Consider the following 22,525-nt stretch of genomic DNA (forward strand, 5'->3'; position numbering starts at 1 on the left):
CTCATGCTGGTATCTACTGTTCTGAGCCCTGTAAATCACCTTCTGCATTCCTAATACCTTACCTATAAACACAGAACTACTTTTAGGATTTCACAGAATTAAAAATAAGTTAAGGTAGGGAGAATTCAGTCTGGATTCATTTGAAATCTGTTTTTGTAGAGCACTGTTTTTATTTATTGGCATTGAAATTGAGGCCTCATATTCTTTAGCGTTGGTTTTTTTTCAGTCCATTGCATGTTTTATGTCAGCCCAATATAACAATAATAATAATAATGAATAGATGAAAAGAATTTATTTTAAAAGGCAGACAAGATATTTCCCCACACTTTTTGTAAGGTGAAATGCCTAGCATACCTTAAACAGTGTGAACACACACCTAAAGTGTAAACTAGTTCCTAACACAAATCACTTCCAGAAACATATATTAGGCCTGTTGGTTCACAACTTACCGTTATTTAGGAATTTGCTGTAGTGACCATTGTGTTACACTGAACATAAAGTGTTTGCAGTTTGTTGCAGTGGATCATATAAAAAAAAGCCTTCCTATGCGTCTACTACATCTTCACTTTTTATGCTGTAGTAGTTTTCTGTTCCTATAGGGAAGGTCAAATTTTAAAATATTCCTTTACACAGTTGTAAAACTAACTGTGGTTACAAATTAACCTGATGATGATAATCACATCAGAAAAAAGCTATTATGTGTGCACATGAGTTTGGAATTTTCTGCCATCACAATTTATTTTGCTTTAACCAAACAAGAGCTATTTGGAAAAGTTTATCTTTCTAAACAGTGTTATTAGGCATGGGGCTCAGTCTCTTGAATGTACACTACTTGCTAATACTTCAGTCTTTAAGAGCTGTTACCTTGTTTTTTTAAAGAATGGCCATTTATTTATAAGAATCCTTACACACATGCTATTTGTTATTAAAGTTTCATTCATGATAGATATTCATGTGGTCTGAAAACTAAATCACGTTTTAAACAGGTCCAGAGTTGCCTATAGCGTAGTCAGCATTCTTGTTCTTATGATTGTGATCAGTCTCCATGATAACTATTTAAAGGTAGAACAAAAGTGCATTTCGAGTAAAGCATAACCCCTGTGGTGATCACAGTACTGATTTAGTGTTAACATAATGCTGCATTTTAAATTAAATACATAATACCAGCTCACAATTTGTCTGTGATGCCCAAAAATACCAAAATAGGTAGACTTGAATGAAAGAACTTCTGTGATTAGGTTCTCATAAAAGCAACTATTTCCTTAATAGATATGTTTATTTACCTGCTTCAGAACTAGCATACTTCTAAAAAAATCCGACTACAGATGATTTTCTTTATAACAAATTTATGTTCAGCCCAGGTCCTTAATAGGCAAATAAATCTATTTCTTACAGGTGACAGCCAGCAGTAGTTAGTTATTCAGACCAGATATCCAACTGGAGCAGTGGTCACCAACCTTTTCAGACCCAGGAACACTAAATTTACCAGCTTCGGACCACGCATGGGTGGGCAGCCGGATGTCACTCAAAGGGGAAGAAACTTTCCCCATAGTGACGTCATGAGCCACAGAGACACAACCAGCCCACCGCCCTGAGCCTGCGATCCATTGGGGGAGAAAGGTCTATGGCTCTGGGCTGTGTGCCCCCCAGCAGGGTCAGGGGAAGGACCCCGCGGGGGGGCGAACTGGCCACCACCGGTTGGCGACTGCTGAACTGGACCCCATACTTAACTGGGCTTTTAATAATCAAGTTGTCATCCAAGTGGCTGTCTATGTTTTTGCTGACAGTTATCTAATTGGAATTATATTGGTTTAAGTGTGCAATAAGGTGACTGTGAACAAATAGTTAAATACCAGAGATTTATTCACCAGTATAGCCCTTAGATTTTTGTAACACCTTAATCTCGGGAATTTCCTTGTTATGTGCCAACTTACATATTGATAGATATGTAAGTAATAGAATTTTTTTTTAACACCAGTAAAGTTTAATTCTGTCTCTAGGTTAAGGTATTCATCTTTACTAGGCTGTGTTAAGAAAGGAAGGAAGGAAGGGAAAAGAAGAAGAAGAAGAAAGAAATAAGAAAAAGAAGGAAGGAGGGAAAAATGAAAATCATAGATGCAGAAAGTGTCTGTTTCTGCACCCGTGTTTCTCATCCAGGGTTCCTCCAGAGGTTGCTCGGGGTTCCATGAGCACTGAGAAATTTGTGTCTCCCAGGTCTGACTAAGTGACACCAGTGATCTTTTCGGCTACCTGTAAGGGTGGCATTCTCACTGGCCAGCAATAAGAGGCATTCTTTCAACTGAGCACCATGTTAATATACTGTGAGCCTTGGGCATAGTAATTATAGCAGGGAAATACCCTGAATATCTGAATGTTATTTTAAAGGTTCCCCCATGTTAAAAAGGTAGAGAAAGGCTAGCCTAAACCATATGATGATGGTATGAAGGAGATATAAGACTCTGGTGCAGAGCAATATAACTTGCTTTTAAAGTATAAAGAAGCTACATACTGGATATTGCTGAGATTTGAATAGTGTAACCAGTTCAAGAAATGATTTAGAATTTCACCCTAATGTAGTGTAAGCACTGTTGTTAAGACTTTACCTGTTTTGAAAATGTTTACTGGACAGCATGTCCTATTCAGTCTCATAGTTCAGCTTGTCCACAAGTATAAAAAAAATAATATATCACTGCTAACAGTAAACAATTACTGGCACAAGAACATAATTGATCTCTTTCCACCTGGACAGCAATGTCTAAGCCATGCCTTATATTGCATCACACGTAACTTCTATGCCAGTGCATTTGTGCCAAGTTGTGTTGTCCCGTAATGTGCTATTTGGCATTGATTTACTCTAGGTCAATCTCTGCATATACTGAACAGGAATTTATACTGATGAGTACTGCTTGTAATACCTTCATGTGTGCTCATGCTAGTATGTGTAGGTGTGTTTGTTGAAGCTTGGAAATAGGATTTTTTATTTCATTGATACACACACAGGCCATATTTAATCCAAAATTTCCATTGCCAAGCATCTTTGTGGTCATATGGTTCAAAGTGCTAAATTATATTCTAATGTAAAGATATTTTATTTACCTTAGGTTTTTTTTTGTTACCCTTTTTAACTTCTGGAACTTTTGCCTGAGTGTAAGGTGGAGTAGTTGCACAGTATGGGATGAGAAGGGAAAAATTACAATTTCAATATATACATTTTATAAATTTAGTTAAAAAAACAAAGCTGGGAACTGGGGTCTGCTGCTAGTAATCAGAGTTATTAAACTTTCATAACTTCTCTTCCTAAGGGTTCATGTGAATATCAGCTATGATGTCCTGTTTCACAAATAAACCTTTTGTTTTGGGACCTTAGCCAAAGTTCTTAAAAAGTGCTGAGGACACTGGTTAACAGCCTGTTCCATTTCAGAGCTAAAACAGTCACTTGTTTACCGATAAGTAAATACCCGATGCTTTGTTCCCGCTGTCTACAGGGTGTAGGCTTTGTCTGAAGTAGAAGAGAAAGCCAATGCCACCTCCACATTGCAATGTCTATGCCTCTAATGCATAGGCTGAATGTCTCCTGGGCCTATCTGACTAACCTTTCACCCATATCTGTTTCCTGTTACCTTATCCTTGTTTTACTATGACTTAGAAATACAGCTACAGGGGGATGGGAGAAACTAAGACACTACATGTATCATCTCCATCTAGCTGCATGTTTACCGTGGATAATTATTAACACAAATGTGCTATGGTGGTAATTACACTATATTTGGAAGTAAATGCATTGTCCAACATTTATTTGTTTACCTAATACATGTTCTTTATCCCTATAGAATTTTTAATATAATTTTTTAACTGTTATAACTTGTTTTATGCTGTTACCAAGAAATAAAAATGTTGTCATATTGACACGGAAATGTTAATGGGCCCTCACAAGCTTCAAGTAAACATAATGTTACATTTAATTCTACACATAATGAAAAAGGTGGGGAAGGCTAAAACCACTGTTAGATTTTTTTTATACATTTACATTTTTATATCTGTCAGTGTAGATTTCTCAATACTTCCTGTATTGTATATCCATTCTGTTAGAAGGATGGGAATTGGGGTCAGATCCCTTAATGGAGCCCTGGATAGAAAGAAAAACCCAACAGGAGTCATATTGCTATCCAAGATTAGGACAACTGTGCTTGGTATGACAACCACTTTTCATAAAAGTAAAATGTAAATATTTATATTGCTTTTTACAGTGTATTAATTAATGACTGGATTACTAAATGTATGCCAAAAACTAAAAAACTTTCAGGGTTGAAAAAAGAGCACTAGCCCATGGTACGTCCAAGGCTGTATTGCCTAGCATCTGTTGTAGTAATTATAATGTAGACTGACCATCTGTTTTCTGTAGGGATCTATGACACACAAACTTTGTTTTCTTTCAAAATTATTTTTTGTGGGTACTTAAATAGAAGCACTCAGTGCACCTTCTCTACACCTGTCAAGTATCCACTGCCTATGATGGTAACATTGATGATACTGTTAAAAACATTGCTAGTAATGAATACGCCATTGGTTTTCCCCTCCGCAGTGAGAGCTTGTAAAAAATGTCTGGACTTATCACAGAGGTACACATTTGCCTTCAACACCTGTGTGAGCCAAACTGTTGCATTCAAACTGCATATAAATACCTTAATAATAATACCAATCAAAAATTAAGTGCTTTTAATATGTTGTATGGCACATTAAGTATTATGTCAATTTACTGCCCTAAATAAAGCATAGCATAAATAAAGTGAAATAAAGCTCATAATATTTTAAACCTAGTTGAATAAAGGTAGGAATAGGAAGCTGCAGGTGGAGAGGCTGTTTACGCTATTGGCGGAAATTGACCGCTTATTCTGCAGTATTTACAAAGCCTGAGCTGCTCCTTAGGCCAACCAACTTCCATGGTGTTGTAGAAAGAGACACCTGATATCACTGATATAAGCTGTCAGCCTTTTTTTTTTTTTACTGTGTGGTTACATGAAGAAGCCTGTTGTCCTACTATCTTCTTCCTTCTAGTGGAACCAATTACTAAGTCAGATATGAATGCAAAAATGCCTATGTATCAGAATAAGGACTGATCTGAGATCTGAATGTGCTGAAATTAGGCTGCTCTAGGATCTGAAGTTGCAGGAACTAAGGCTGATCTAAGATTTAAACAGGTGTAAACTGGCTGATCTGAAGTAGCAGAAATTGGGAATAATTTAAAGGTCTGAAGGTGGAGAAATTGTGAATAATAACCCCAATAAGGTTTATTCCCCTGCCTTTTTTTCCTAATATAATTTCACAGATATACTTATAAGAAGGAGTGGGGGTTTCAATATTGTGGCCTTGCTAGGAAAATTGTTATATACAAAACTGACTCAACATCTGGTTACATAAGTAAAAGAAAGTTCAATGAGGCAGACAGAACATTCTTTAAAATTCTGAAATTCTGAAGTAAACAAATATGTGCCTGGCAATACCCAGCTATTTGTAAGCCAGTGCACTTTAGGAAATAGAGGCCACTCGAAGGATAAATATTTGTCCTGGAATATGTAAGACATGAATGTTTAGATTTTATGTTGTACTTTGTTTGTAAATGAAACTGAAACTCCTGCCAAATCCTTCAGTTATTGCTGCCTGTGTCCCTCTTGGCAAGATTTCCATCCAATTCTTCAGTGGTGGGAAATCAGGAAAATAATGAACAAACATGTTTCAGAAAAGAAAAGTTAATAATTAAGAGTTAAAGCAGTAACATTTCAGTGTGAAGAGGAATGTGGTTGATCTTATCTTGTAATGCATAGCAAGTCATGTTCATATGTTCTAGGATTTACGTGCAGTTGCTAAATTATCAGATACATTTAGCAAAATCTTGGAAAATATTTTGATGCTTAGCTGAGGGGAAGTTGAACTTTTATTTTAAAGCTGAACTAAAAAATGTAATTACAGCATAGCCCTCTGAGTACCAAATTTCTTCACAAACCATAAAAGTACCTTGTAAAAGTAATAGTGGCATTGTATCTGTGCTGGGATCATGTAAGACCAGTCACCCTGTGCAAGGAGAGCAGCAGCTGGTCTTTAGTTTTATGCTGGAATTTTACACAGTTTAAAAAAATACACGAATCACTTCAAGATTCAAGTAACAATACATGCAACAAAACAATATTTTATTCTAATATACTTGCGGTAATCTAGTTTGAAACCCAGCCTTTGTTGTTTAGTGCATTGCCACCCTTTATCATAGTCATACTTGGTGTTTCCCTTTTTTGTCATTTTCACATGACAAAATACAGATTTAAACATGTCTGAATTCAGTTGTCCATGTATATAGAATAAAACATCTTAGTATGTTTCAGACTAAGACTTGGTAGCTGTGTGTTGACACAGATCTGACTTTCTGTTTTTTTCCTTTATAGACAATACAACATTTGACAACTCCACAAACGGCAGCACTTTTCATGGAAATGACACAGACAAAGAACAAATCATAGAAATAAATGGGTGGCTGGTGTGTAAAGAGCAAGATGAAATGTTAAATCTGGCTTTTACAGTAGGATCTTTCTTGCTTAGCGCCATCTCTCTTCCTTTGGGAATCATCATGGACAAGTATGGTCCACGTAAGCTGAGGCTAAGTGGAAGGTACGTCATCTTTTATTTATGGTCTTCTCACATAATAGATTTTGTGCATATTAACAAGTTACTTTTTTGCCCATGAAAGCCTCTTATATTTGAGTTGATTTTTTTTCTAATTTGAATAAAAAAATAAAAGCATCTACTTAATTATTAAGTGCAACACTTTAATTTTTGCTTTGCTATAATTTTTTTTTAAGTCAAGTTAACCACAGTGTATTTCAATTTCAAGTGAATTCTTTGGGCTTTTTATATCTCTATTTTTATGGAAGCTCAGTTCAGTTCATAGTTCTATTTTCATTCCATCTTGGATTAGTGGATGTTCTTATCTCTCCCACTGCAATTCTGGAGAAGAGTACACCCTGCTATAAAGTGTCACAGCTGGTGAATAGGTCTGTGATAAAACTGTATGGTAGGATGTCACCCCCAGTGTCCCCGAGATATATATAGGAAACAGTTGTAACTTTGCAGCATCTACCCTAAGAAATACTAGTTTTGGGTTCACTGTATTTTGTGCTAAATATAAAAACATTTATTATTATTGTTTATTTTTCAGTGCCAGTTTTGGAGTGTCTTGTCTACTAATTGCATATGGATCAAGTAATCCCAACTGTAAGTAAAACTCTGAATCAAATTTTATAGTGCTTGGTTGATTTAGAACATTGCACAATTCCCTCATAAATAAGAATTAATTTACCTAAAAATAATCTGCATATGGAGTTATGTGCACCCAGCAACTGCAGCCCATTACTGATTAGCTATAGTGTACACCTATATTTTATGTATGCACTACAGTTTCACCTTTTATCCATTTATCCTTCTTTAAATTTAAGATATAGAATGGGCCTGATTTATTAAAGCTCTCCAAAGCTGGAGAGGATACACTTTCATCAGAAAAGCTGGGTGACCCAGCTAACCTGGAATCTGGTCTAAGAAATAGCAAATGAATGGTGTATCCTCTCCAGCATTGAAGAGCTTTTATAAATCAGGCCCCCAATAAATCAAGCTTTGAAATTGCTGTCAATTGTTTAACCCAGCCTGGAGTATATAGCACTTGATGATGCTGTTCCAAAAAAAGAAAAATAATTTTTTTCATGAGCCAATAAACTAATCATCAAACTAATCATGAATTCTTTTTTATTTCAATACCCGTTTACAATAGTTATAATACAGGTTGCAATGTAATGTTTTTATGACAGGTTGGTCTCAGCAGTAGTGGTTCATGTCTCTTTTCATTTCTATTACAGCGCTGTCTGTGCTGATTTTTGTAGCCTTATGTCTGAATGGCTTTGGTGGAATGTGTATGACCTTCACCTCTCTGACAGTAAGTATAAAGTTTCCACCCCAGTCAGTACATTTTCCTTCCTCACTTCAAAAATGTCTGCTAATATATAACAGTAGTTTTAAAAAGTAACATTATTATCAAGTGAATATATTTCTTAAGTAATGACAAAGTCGGTGACATCACAAAACGTTAGATAGACATCAGATGACTGGCTCTCTTTTGGATTAATGAACGGCATCAGGGGACCACTGTACTCTTGTCAGATTTTTGCCCAAGACAAGCATGACCATTTGTCTTGGGCAAGATTCATCTGATGTGTGTACAAAACTTGAGATCTACTGTCCTTTATCCATATTCACCATATGTATATATGGTCAATTAGATAATTATTCTGTGCCTAAATGCTAGGGCTGCATACACACCTGCAATGCTTGTCAATCGAAACGACAGATGAACAAACAAGTTCTGTACATACAGAGCCTGTTCTATGCTAATAGGGGGGGGACTTGTATAGCGGTTGATCCCCATCAGTTTTTCATGGATCTGTCCTGATAGATTCATGAACGTCGTCGAGCAAGAATCATCTGGCGTGTGTACATAACCATAAGACTTCTGTGATAGGTTATCATAGACTAAGTGTATCAGTGGTAATCCCTCTGTTAATGTCTGCATTAATGATTCTATTAGCTTGGATGACTACTGCACTGTGTGATCAGCTGCAGTGGCGATTACAGGCTGAACAATGTCCAGGGATGTCAGTAGGTAATGCACGCACACACACACTCTGCCATAATGTGTCTTCTGTGTCATTGCCCTAATCTGAAAATGGGTTACTTCAACTGTATGATCCCTGTTTGTTTTTCAGTATCTAGTCTTTTCTTTCTATAAGTAGCTGTTTCATTATATAGCACTTATGAAAATCCCTTTAGGGTACTGGTCCCTACTTGTTTGATTTTATGGCTTTTATAGTAATCTCTGTGTTTTGTATCGCAATTGATTCTGCTTAAACTGGCCATGATGATCTCTTTTGTCATAATATCATCATGGTTAGAAAGGCTGCACATTTAAACCCTGAATAGCTGACAGTTTGAGTTACTAAAGCAGTTTTTATGTGTGCTCTGGTTTTATTGTATGTCTTTGTTTTAAATACAGCAAAACATTAAATTTTTAAGCTAGTTCAGCAGTTAGCTTACAGGTCTACATTGCGTCACCAATTAAAAATCTTTTTGTGGTAGGAGACAGTAGCATAACAGCAAACAGTTAATGCTGTCTTATTTTAGACAAAATGATCTTAAAATAGTTCCACTTCTGCTGCCGTCTGTTGCTTGGTTCCTGAACATTTTCTCTGCGAATAAAGGAAGCCAGTGTCGTCCTTGTCTTAAACAGATAAAAATGATAGAATGTGTATTCCTCATCAGGGTTACTTCACTGCATAACAGAAAGATAATGTCTTTGAATAGACTCCCCCCCCAATATGGGTTATACACTAAAGGACAACAAAATTAACTCCACATATGCTAAAATATGTCAACATCTAAATCTGAGGATGTCAAATTAGGATTTGAAGCAATTATTTAAACTAAATTACAAGGTACCCCAGAATCTGATTTTGTATCATATAATCTCCTGCACAAGATTGTGTGAAAGAGGGTAGCACATTGAAATAATCTGGGTGTTATTGGTATGCAGAGTGCTCATTAAATGTTCTTACAGGAGCAAAGAGTTAAAGGCTAACAATATGAGTGTTTTCCAGCCCCTTCAAGGTCCAATTACTTTCCACATGTCACGCCACAATCAATTTTTTTTTTACCAGTGATTGATTTGCCTGCAGCAAATACATGTGAATGACACTGCTCCTAATTTTCTTGTGACTTTCCTGCAAAAAGCAATGTGACATGTAGTTGGTGCACCTTACACATGGTTTTCTAGATATGAATTTGTGTTCCCGCCATGTGCCCTCTGTCAGCCTTATCTTTCTCTGTATGCACAAAACAGCGACAAACAGACAAAAACACATTGAATGCTTCTGTAAGAGAAAAGTGTATGATAACGGGTTAACGTCACTCCCATACTGTGTTCATGCTGTCATGTGTCGATAAATTTTTAACAGGCCTACAAGGGGATATCCAAGCTTATTCCCGCGTTTATTTTACTGTAAACAGTAATTTACATTCACATAATGATAAAAATGGAGGTGATGTTTCTTTTTATTCTTTTACATGTGTTCGAATCAAATGATAATTATCAGAATATAACCACTTTGTTTTGCCTTAAAATGCCATAAAATAGTAAGAGAGAACATGCTAGATATGATGTCAGACAGACAATTGATTATTGCAGTAACTAATTTGGGGGAAGGTGAGCAAGAAACTCATTTGTTCCCTGAAATCCCCAAATCAGTATCTGTACACCTAGCAATAAAATGAGTAAAACCCAAGCTCATCCTATTATATCACAGCCCACAGTCAATCCTAAACAACAATATGATGCATAGAGCACACTCATTTAAAATGTAATGCGCCCAGCAGTTGGACCACCATTTAATTAAGCTCAGTGGCAGCCACACTCAAATCTGTTTTGAGAGTTTTCATCAGATTGTTGAAATAGAAAGCTGAGAGACAAGAAATTTGAAGGCACAGGGTAAGGAAACAGACCCACCCAGACCACAAGAGGAAATCTATAAATTCTGACTGCATTGGTTTACATAAAATTCACAAAAGAACACACTGCAGATAGTTTCTATCTTTAACACATTTGCAATATTTCCTTGCTACAATAGTGAGCCTAATTGATTTTATAAATTGCTTGGTGGGATAAACTGGCTCAGTTGATGTATTTAACACAAGGTATTCCTTATCTTTATCCTAATGACCATTGCTGTACAATGTTTTATCCTTAATATTCACTTTAATAACCTGGTCTAATATGCTTTGCTTACAGTGTGCTACATTTAACTACCCCATTATTGGATTTAACATATCAAACTCGCTTGCCATCTGAGTCTGTCTCAGATGCCTTTTAGTGTGGGATACTTAGAAATGGCATAATGTGCAAGATTACAGATGCTACTAGATGCTTTACAACATTACGTTAAAACATCACTTTTATATGCTCAGGATTTACTTCCCCACTTTATCCCAACTACAGCCAGGAGTGTAATTCATAAAAGGGTAAATGGTCAGGTTGTTGGGTCATGTTCAAAACTTTTTTAGATAAGGTTATGTTTTTTTTTCAGCTAGTAATAAAAAGCTTAAAAAAGTACTAATAAGCTAAATCAAAGTAGAAATCATACCTTCAGTGAAATAGTTCAATCCTCGTGTTCCTATAAGCTATTTTTATACATAACATCTAGTGATGAATACTAACAATAAATTGTGTTTACATAATATGGTTATAACCTGTATGTATGAAATCTATGATATTTGCTATTGACCTTTTACGACGGAGAGCATTTTTGGCCTGTTCACACACATAAAATATTTCATGACACATATTTGCATACTTTCTTAGAGCGGTCAATGCCTGCTACATTACTATTTTAAAGCTATGCCCTTCTAGCATAACACCTGAAACAACTGACATTTTATGCACTCTGCCCTTTTTCCTGATACAAACCTTTCCTGGTATCATTCACTGTGCTTATATATGGATTTCCCACATATTGTGAAGTAAGGATAGGTATTAGTGTTCCTGCCAGCAAAAGGTCAGAATGCCATTTCAAAACTCAACTTAATAGTGAACATTATGTCCTCATGATAAGTGTCTGTAGAGCTGGTATGAGGTCTGCTTTTCTTCTGCACATTTCCTGCTAATGTAACAATTAATGCTGTTCCTCAAATAACACAATAGCACTTGTCATTTGGAAACACTAGGACATCCATCACCGGTTCCTGAACCTTTAATACTAGTAACAAAGTTGTTGCTTGAATAATAGTTGGCTGTGAAACTTTGTATTTATATTTCTTCATTCTGACTGCAGCTCCAAACTCACAAGTATACTTTGGAAATAATAGAAAAAGAAAATAAAAGTTATTAAAAGAAAGTTTTTTTTGCCCGTAACACACTTTGGGCTTTATTTGTAAAATGGAGAATTTGACATTCCCTCATGGGAATCGGTTACTGCCAGTGAAACACTTGGACCTAAAAGATTCCGTCGAGGGAATGTTTGAGGAAATATCTGATTCCCTATTCTATCAATAGGGCCCTTTGTGTTTACCCAAAATTTTGGTACTTTAAAACTTTTATAGAACAAGAATGAAAATCTGTTTTGTTTGCACAATCAAAGCTTGCAACATTACCATTTTGACAAGGAATATTCTGACAAAGAAGATAGATGATGTCATGTTCCTGCTGGTTCTTCTTTTGAAAAAAAAAAAGGTTACCATGCTGCATTTTTTTAATTACATCATACAAATGTGAGGTCTGTGAGGTCGTGATGTGTGAAAGGGTCATATATTTGTTATTGTTGGCTTTCACAGGTAAATTACCTTTTATATATTTAATTGGTAAATTTAGCTTTTTGTGTAGAGTTCAGGTTCTCAGTTTATCTCAGTTTATGCAATGTTGAATTCTGTGGGCAACACTAGTTGTAATTGAGCAGTTTGCGTACTCATTATACAGTATAGTCTAACAGCTTTAATGGTGAAAATTTTAGAGATTGTTTGTAGTTATTTCTGCTATAAAAGACCTATCTCAGTCACAGGTTTTATTAGACTTAAACACTGCCATCAGTTAAATCTGATCCATTCTCACTAGTTTGCGTTGCTAGAAAATTGGTTCTGTTAAAAACTCCTCTGGGTGGGGAGGAGGAATGAGGGATGGATTTGCTGTTCTCAGTTTTAAGAGGCCAAACATAATGTGCTTGTTTATTATTACAAAGGCAAGGCAAAACAAATTTTGGAACATAAATGTGCCCATTGACAAAGGGACATGTTACCAGAGAGATGTCAGGAAGAGCTGATAAGTGTCTCCCCATCTGGAGTAGAAGGAAGAACACAGAACACTGGACAAAGCCAAGGACTTCAGGCTGTTTTAGAAAAGAACATGCCACATAAATAAAAGAAGGAAAAAAAACATGAATATAAAAGCAAACTTTTGACTTGCTCTAGGAGTGTCACACAATGTTTCAGTAAATTTTCCAATTAAGTACATGTTTTAAGATTGGAATTGGCTTAGCATTTAAACAGTTGTTAAAATATTCCAAAGTAAAGTTAACATCATGAGGATACGTTGCAGATGTGTGTGTCAGTTCCAGCATGTGGGTAACAATAAACTGTTGAAGTAAGGCAAAGAGCTGTAGCCAACCTATTTAATTATTTAGGGTTTAATTATTAAGTTTTATTATTATTATTATTATTATTATTATTATTATTATTAAGTCATCATTTAGTTTTTGAAATATCATTTTGTAATGATCTTTCAATACTCTTTTGCAGTTACCGCTCATCTGTGAATCTGCTGTTTTTTTTCCTCTGCTTAGCATAGCCAGGTGCAGTTTGTTTGGTTATGGACATATTTATTGAAGGAATTCCTTTAGTGCTTTAAATAAACTGGAGGTGTTATGTAAATGTATCAGAGGATTAGGTGTGCAGAGAACAAGTTACAAACTCTCCTGAGATTACCTTCAGCCTCGCCTCTGTGTATCCTATCAGGCAGAATAAACATTGTAAGTGTTTATAACATTAAGGATGTGTATAATTAGTGATGCAATCACTTCCAACTCCAAAAAATATATTACTTCCACCTGAATACCTTTAGAGCTTAACTAGCATTACCAGAATTCATATGACCCATGGGTGTATGAATTCCTTATCTGCTGTTTTGACATAAATTCTTCAGATTCAAAGGTGATTTTACTATATAGTTCTATCACTGCTGCACACCTGTAGACATAAAATAATTACATCAAAAAGTGTACAAAAAATAACAAAACAACATAAAACAAAATGTAACAAAAATGTTTTCCTTATTCTCAATATTATTAGATAATACAAAGTTTCCTGTGTGCACTACTATTGGTGACACATGAATTTCTCTCCCTAGGAAAGGCAGGAGGGAAGAAATCCACCATCACCAAATGATGTTACTACTAGGGCACACAGAGGCTTTTACCTTTCATTTAGGTGACAGTTTGGTGGCAGCACAGTCATAAAAAATACTGTTTTGTTTGGATGAAAAGAAAAAATATAAATTAGCTATAGGCTTTTGATTTAAAAGATGGTACTAATGATAACACAAAAATCACCTACAAAGGGTCTTGTATAAAGTAAAGATTTATGGTATTGCTTTTCTAGAGATTTTTTTGCCTAAAATAACAGATAATGTATGTGAACAACAGATTGTGTAAATTTTGTGTTAGAAATAGAAACTGTTTAAAAATCTCTCATAATAGTCTTGCTGCTTTGAAAGGAAATACCAGTGGAGTATGACATAATAACTTTGTGAGATCATGCTGTGCTGCTTACTAGTGAACAATGCCCACACAATAAACTCCTGTCATACAGACTGAGCTGTAATAATCACTCTTCTGTCAAATAAAAGATGATAACATCTTTTAATTTCCTTTAAGCCACAAACCTTGTGCTATGTGCAGATGAAATTCTGATAATGTTATAACATAGTTATATGCAGCCATTGTCACTTGTTAATAAAAAAAGTATCCTATCCAGAGTAAACTCCTAACAGTCTTTCTTTTCTTTTAGCTGCCTAATATGTTTGGTGACCTGCGCTCAACTTTTATTGCACTGATGATTGGGTCCTATGCTTCCTCCGCTGTCACCTTCCCATTTATCAAGGTGGGTATATGTTCTTTCATTAGAAGATTGTGTTCTTCAACAGTGTTTCACTAAAATGTTACAAGAAGAAAAGCAGCATGTTAAAACACATTTAAAGTTTAATTAAATCACCTAAATTCATTCCACGTGACAAAAATTAAAAGGTGTGCAAAGTCTTAGTTTGCTTTCTTTAAAAATGCTGCTGAGACTGATTTTTGTACTCTGCGTGGAATCAGTGGTATCTGTGCAGATCTCCCACACATACCCTGATGAGTGAGAACTTTAGCTCTTCAATCAGGAAAGCTTGTGCTTCCTGCTAGTTGGGGAGCTTCAGCTCTGAATCAGCACTAAAAAACACACCTGCACTATTTGGCCAGTGTACAACAATGCAGCACACAGGCCTGAACTACTACCATTGAAATTAATAGCAACGCTGGGCGCATTCCTTGACATGCTCTGCAGTGTACACAATAAATCCCAAAGGGAGCTTTAAATGTGAAGTGCAAATGAACAATATTACTGATGTGAACCCATTTTTCCTATTTTATACCATGCAGGGAACAGTTAAAACCACCATCAGGTGTTGTTTAACTATCTGTGTTTCACTTTCTATCCTGTAGACACAAAACTATGAGAAAATCTCCCCAAAGTGAGGCCAATCTTTATTGTCACAAAAACATTGCAACATTTTGCAATATTTTCTAAAAAAAAACTTTAGAAACATTTTACCATTTACTGCTATCATGATTTGTCCTTTATGTTGCTGCCACAAAATCAGCCAGTAAGATACACAAGCTCCTTTTAATTTTTGTGTTAGAAAATAAAACCAAATAGTGTTTACTTTAAAGATCTGTCCCTCTGGCTTCTGCACTTGAGGTCATATTATGAAAAATGAGTACTTGCTTCCTTTCCATTGTACACAACAGCTGGGCATGTCAGCCATTTATATTTTTAGATGTGTCATTAATGTAGATTGATCAATAAAAATCCTATTCCAGTGTTGATATATGTTGTAATCATAGCATGAGTTCAGTGTACAGCAAATCTCCTGCTCAGTCTTAGTGAAAACAGGAAGCCAATGAGGCCTTCAGCAAAGTGGTTTCTAAAACTACAAACCAGAATACAATAAAGTGTGTTTCCTAGCTGTCCTGGGTGGGTCACTGTAACCTTGCCTGTGAAAACAAATTTGCAAGAATAATATTGTTTTATTTTGGGTGCTATGGTTAGCTTTGATGCCTTACAGCTCTGGAGGGTTCTGTCTTTAATTGAACAGGGACTTTTATTGCATACGGGTTATTTTCTAACATTTTTTGTTGCTTTGTTTTCTTTTTTACAAACACAATGTGTTTTGGGCAGAAATGTGGGCTTTGTTGTGGCAGATCAGGGAGCAGAGACATATTAGGGCAACATGTGACAATCAAATCCTTTTGATTCTCATTGATAAGGATTGCAATTATCAAAGGGGGCAGTCCAGTTGTATCTATAATGACACGGCCGCTTGCCATCAGACACCACCTGTCTACAAATGCAGTCTTCTTTGTGAGGTGACATACAGGGTAAAGCTTTAAAAATTGCATTGTCCCCTGATTAATTTCAAGACCATGATGGTTGTAGCTTGGCTTCCTAAACAACCCCAAGATTCTGCCTAGGTTTCCTTGTGTATAATCAGTCTTTTTCCTTGTAGATGACGACTTTGCTGTATAGTGTTGTGTAATGTACTGTGCATTATTGTTAATAATGTTTTTTTAAATGAGCAAATGTTTCAAGAGTTTTTCTGACCTCAAGTGTACCTGCTTTGTCTTCTAAATAGTGTTTATTTATCGTTTTAATTTACAGGTTATTTATGATCTAGGAGTGAGTTTTATCACTATCCTTATTGTCTGGGCTGCCTGTGCGGGACTGGTCTTTTTCAACTGCTTCTTCAACTGGCCTCTGGAGCCTTTCCCTGGACCAGAAGACATGGACTATACGTAAGAGCATAGTATTTATAAAGGCTTATTTTATTAAGGTAATGTTCAATAATGTTTAATGTGGTGTGTACTTATGTGGTCTCCATTGATTGCAGTGTGAAAATAAAGTTCAGCTGGCTGGGCTTTGACCACAAGATCACAGGAAAACAGTTCTACAAGCAAGTCACTACTGTGGGAAGGCGACTTAGTGTTGGAGGCTCCATGAAAAACCCGAAAGAGCTGTCAGCACTGCAGGAGGGCAATAAATTGTGTCTGTCTACTGTGGATCTGGAGGTGAAATGCCAGGCTGACAATGCAGGTATGCCCCTTCCTAAAAAGAATTTCGTGTCATTCCCCCCTAATTTCAACGGTGCGTCATTTTAAAACCAGATGTGGCTCTGAAGTTCTTCTTTTAGTACTTTTTATGAACTTCCTCTGTACTAGTTATTGCTTACTTCAATTTTTAGAAAAAATAAATGTTCTGTTAAAACAATTTTTAACATAAAAGAATAAGTACTATGGCAATGGTAGCTACAATATATAGCACATATGGATTTTCCATGGAAATGTAATTCTGTCCATTAAACATTTACTATTTAGCACACAGCAAAAGGCACTTCAAATAGTATGTGTTCTGTCTCAGTGCCAGTGTTATTATCTGTGGATGATCTAAACCTCCCTTGCAAAAGATTCAATCAATAATTTCCTGCCCTGCATATTTACGCTAGGCTTATAAGAGATAAATTAATTAGGAACCTTGATAAATCATAGAACTAATTTTAGTCTAATTTAGCTTTTCTGGGGAGTGTAATAGGCAGCATATCCCTAGTTAGATTAGCCCATGTTCTTTTTTCATAGTCCCAGCTAAAATTGCATACATTTATTGATATCTGGACTGCATAAACATTTAGAAAATAAATACATGCAATGTTTTTTCAAAATAAGACAGGAAATTAGGAGTTTAAGTGATACACCTTATTGGCTAACTAACTAAAGTGCATGTATTTAAACAGTACTGGGATTATTCATTTCCTAAAACATAGAATACACAGAGGGCCATAGATAACAGATCATCCAACTGTCAGAACTGAAGCAAGAAACCTAATAGGTTACTATATGTTGGTATGCTTTTGTCATTGGTGCTTCAATTGTTTAATTGCATAAACACAAAAGTTTTTTCAGTCATTGCATTTTCTTATTTTTTTGTGTGTGTATTTTTTCAGCAACTCCATCCTTTATGAAGAGTGTGTTCAGTCCCATCTTGTTGCTCAGTCTTATCACTATGTGTGTTACCCAGCTCCGTCTCATTTTTTATATGGGAGCCATGAACAACATTCTGGAATTTCTTGTGGATGGAAACTTGGAAACTGGTGAGTGCCTTTCATTAGACATTTACTTGCATGATAAAAGGAATACTAGTATGAATAATTCACCTGCAAAGTTCACCTAAAACTGAGTTCTTAATGCTGGTGCTCATAAATAAAAGTGACTCTGTTACTTAACCTCCCTAGCGTTCTAATTCCATCCAAACCTCCATGCAAAAAGCAGTACAGTTTTTGCATGGAAAATTATTTTACATTGTAGGATATACCTTTTAGGCATAACTCCCCAAAATATGTCCAATAGTAATACATTTAATTAATTTAGAAATAAACTTTTTTTTTTTTATTAAAAAAAAAAAAAAAAAATCTGTTAAAAAATGGTTAAATATATATTTTATGAATATTCCTTTGTATTGGACTCAATACAGCTATTTTGTATTGAATCCAATACAAAATTATTTGAATTTTCCGCGGCTCCACCCGCATAAACCGGCACCCGCACCGACGTCACGGGAAACCCCGTTGATCTCGGCTCTTCACTTCGCGTCTGGAGATCAGAGAAGACGGACTTGTCCCCAGGACCTGCGAAGACCAGAAGGACGACAGGGGATGACAACGGAGCAAGGTAAGTGGGGTTTTTTTTTAGCTTTAAGCAACCCCGAATGTGACTTGAGATTACCGCTTTTGGTATCTAAAATCCACCCCATGTCACACTCGGGATTACCGTTAGGGGGGGTTAAAGCCCAAATCTTCAGTTTATATTGGGTAAATACCTTTCAAGTGTACCAAATTAAAAATTGTTTATTGTATTACCGATATTTTTCATTTTCTAAAGAAGCCAACTGATTGGTAGACCTGCTGTCTCTGTTGAAGCAGTGGTCCCTCTAAAGAGGATTCTCATGTAACACCTGAACAGAGAGAAAAATAAGTTTGGTTTCCAGCGAGAGTTTTTTTTGAAACTCCAGCACTTTAAACTCATTTTGTTTTACTGCATCTGGAATGTAAATTGAAATTAAAATTTATTTGGGCTTTAAAAACAATCAGCTAGCAGGTTTAAAGTGCAGAACATTTTTGCTTTCACAAATCTGCCGCAGCTGTCGTTGTTCTCTGCTATGACCAGGTGGCCTGTGAGGGCACAATCTGAGAACTTTGCAATTGAGATTGAACCTATCCACCCCAAACTCTCCCAACACTTATTCCAAGGGCCAGCAGGACAAGACAGATCAGAATCTAGCTAAAGCAGAAAGTAATAAAAGTCTCCTTATGTTACCCATCACAGAAACCTCATGACACACTTGAGTATTTTAAATCTCAACCTTGTTGTGAACTTGGGGACAAACATTGCTTCCAGGCATGGGGTACACAAACATTCTCTCCCTCTGCTACCACAACCCACAATGCTGTTGCCAGGTGACTATTGTCCAGGCAATACTAACTGCCATTATAAGAGCTTCACTAATTACCTTTAGGATTTACCTTAGGACAATGGGTTTGTCACTACAAAAATAGTCATTTATTTTTCTCACCTATTAGGGCTACTTAATAATAACCTAAAAAAATGAGAGATTTCCCCCAACTCATAGATTGTAAGCTCTTCGGGGCAGGGTCCTCTCCTCCTGTGTCACTGTCTGTATCTGACTGTCATTTGCAACCCCTATTTAATGTACAGCGCTGTATAATATGTTGGTGCTATATAAATCCTGTTTAATAATAATAATTATAATAAAAAGAGGAAATATTAGAGGATATATATGAATCCAGCTATCATATATCTAGCAGAAATTAAAATTAGTTTGTCAAAATCAGTAAAATGATATCAGCTCACTTTAAAAAAACATTTTGTTCTGTTCTGCTGCAGTACAATTTCCATTCCCAGAACCTGTATGTTCTAAGGTATTAAGTCTTTCCTCGTACTTCCATGTCAGCTGACATGTTTTGACAGAGTGTTCTTTCAATGAAAAGGTGCCCTTCAGTAACTATATACAAAACACACCTAGATTTGAAGCTCACCTCATATGATCAGGTTGTTCTGGATAGTTCTGCTTTGTTTTGTTTTTTCAATCACATGCTTCATCCCAAAACCATCTACAGAATGCAGGTTTGTGTCCTTATCTCAGCCTTTGATTCAAGTCAGAATTTGTGATATTTTAATTAGATGGAAATGACAGCTCAAACCGTTTGAAATCGTAAAAAATATTATTGACATTTTCAGACAAGATATGCTTTTTATTGCAGCCCATCCTTAATGTACTACATTTACATTTTCCTTTGCTTCTAATGCAAGTGGCTAAAGAGGGCAGAGCAAACCCAGTCCTTAACCTAAGTCTAGACCTACAGCGCCCCCCAATGTGGAAACTATTTTTAGCAGCTGACAGATTCATGTGCTGTTTACCTCACTCATCCCAGATTGCAAAATTGTTTGTGGCACAAGTTCAATGAAGGCAATCCAGTTTGAACCTGCTCTATCAAGAACGATGAAGCGATGAATTGAAAGTCATGTACTGAGACAGGCTTCCAGGCATGCAAAAACACATACTCAGAAAAGGGACACGTGAAACCAGTGAGGAAAACAGACATTTAGAAAAGCTTATACTCAGAATACAAGTTAAAAACAAAACCGGATGTTTATTACAGTGTGTACTAAAACAAATACTGTTTAGTGCATCTTAGGTAACCAAAAAGCAAGAAGTATATGTCACCTTTTATGGTAACAAACTGTTGTTTGTAAATGTGCTCGCTGTGCCATCAGCAATTATGTTGTAGCAATCCACAGGAAAATATTGAATCACGCAAAAAATGACTTTTTAATGATGATTATTATTGTTGTCCTCTAAAGTAGTGTCCACTACTAGTACATGTATGTTGGCCAGATCTAAGCAGTTGTCATATTAGTAAGATCTACATCAAAACGAAAATAAAATAGGGAATATAACGAAATCCAACAAATATATTCCTATAGGTTCGGGGGGTACATATGTAACAAATATAAAAAGAAAAGCGTCTCCTAGCCTACTATTGTATTTTATAAGGTTTTACATGCCCGCCCCATGTGTGCTGGATGCATACCATACATGTAAGAGAAAATGAAGAAAGAAACTGGGGTTTTTTGGCAATTGGATAGTATAATAAATGAGTTATATTCAAATTCATAAAAACACAATTCATAATTCACTAAATGAGTGAAACAAATAAGTGATACGGTCTTTCCCCAATCAAGATACAGTGGGTGTAAGACCATCACACTAGTCATAAATATCCCTGATACTTATTAATAGGATTACCGAACGGTAGAAAAAGGTTTCCTGACCTGTTTCGTCAAACAGCTTCCTCAGGGGATCTGCGAGCCACACTAGTTGATGTCAGAGAGTTGGAAGTATTATTCACGCAGGGATTAGTCAGGTCAGTTGGTGTTAAGAATTACAGTTCACAGGTTCAAACTTTGGTGAGAGAAAGAACGATTTATATCCGCACAGAGGGTAGCAATAGTGGTCCCAAGAGTGTGCCTCACTAAAAAAAGTTTTAAAGTACTTTATTTGCAGAAATAAGTTAGTGCCTGTGCTGTAGTTTTTTTTTCCTACATGACTTGCTACCTTTTGGGTTATCTGTCAAAGCCTGTATTCAGTGTTGAATACTCCCCTTAACCTTTATTTTTGAATTGTACCAGGTAAAGCACAAAATTATCAGCGATTATGAAGCTGCACAGGTGACAATAAGCTGTGGTCCCAGGGATCAATACATTTTATTGATATAGACAACACAATTCTGGGGACAGACTGTCTCTTCCTCAGGACTGTCATGGCACTGTGCTGGGGATAAGTTATACATTGTTATAAATGTTCAGAGGGGCCTTCTGTAGCAAAGTGCTGGCATAAAAAATGTAAAAAATTGTTACACAAGTTTAAAAGACCTATAAGGTTATTTTGGGGTAAGGTTTGTATGTGTTATTCAGCGGAGAAAAGGTGGAGTATTATAACCGGTAATTAAGCAATTTTGTAGAATAAAATGTCCTCTTGTTCTTTTGGTAATAAATCGCAATGCTTAAATTGCTCAACTCTTTATTAAAATCCCTGCATTGTGCTTATAAAAGAGTTGTCCCTTGCCAATGGATTATATGTGCAGCTTGTCCTAAATAATACAAATTTTAATTGATGCTTCTATTTACAATATTTGAACCACATTTTAAGAAGACAATGCAATATTTTACAATAGGCCTAACTGATGAATTTATGGGTTCTCCTCACTCACGTCATGGTAACCATGGAGAGTCCTTGAAACTTACCTAACCACATAATATAAAGTTAATAAACTTTCAGAAAAACAACAGTTTCCTCTAACAATTGTTGTATACATGTGGAATAATTGAAAGCAATAGTGCCTAAATGAGGATAGGTTCTCTCATGTAACACCTGAACAGAGAGAAAAATAACTTCTATTAGGCAGAGACAATCTTCCAAATGATCCTTATATAATCATTTGAGTATTAGTACTCCAACCGGCTTTAGAAAGCTGAATGATCAATCAGTACTATTTCACAGATTTAAAACACTC

At 36.0% G+C, this 22,525-nt stretch overlaps 1 protein-coding gene across 1 annotated transcript in view; it reads left to right on the forward strand.

Annotated features, from left to right (window-relative positions):
• Positions 1–22,525, forward strand: part of SLC43A2 (solute carrier family 43 member 2) — a 47,657-nt gene that overhangs the window by 15,639 nt on the left and 9,493 nt on the right. The window contains exons 3-9 of the mRNA XM_072429325.1: positions 6,435–6,657; positions 7,205–7,260; positions 7,896–7,972; positions 14,635–14,727; positions 16,543–16,676; positions 16,772–16,974; positions 17,879–18,025. Of these exons, the coding sequence (XP_072285426.1) occupies positions 6,435–6,657; positions 7,205–7,260; positions 7,896–7,972; positions 14,635–14,727; positions 16,543–16,676; positions 16,772–16,974; positions 17,879–18,025 (933 nt within the window). The remainder of the gene's footprint in view (positions 1–6,434; positions 6,658–7,204; positions 7,261–7,895; positions 7,973–14,634; positions 14,728–16,542; positions 16,677–16,771; positions 16,975–17,878; positions 18,026–22,525) is intronic.

This window comes from Pyxicephalus adspersus, chromosome 1 (genome assembly GCF_032062135.1).
Source record: "Pyxicephalus adspersus chromosome 1, UCB_Pads_2.0, whole genome shotgun sequence".
Taxonomy (NCBI): Eukaryota; Metazoa; Chordata; class Amphibia; order Anura; family Pyxicephalidae; genus Pyxicephalus; species Pyxicephalus adspersus.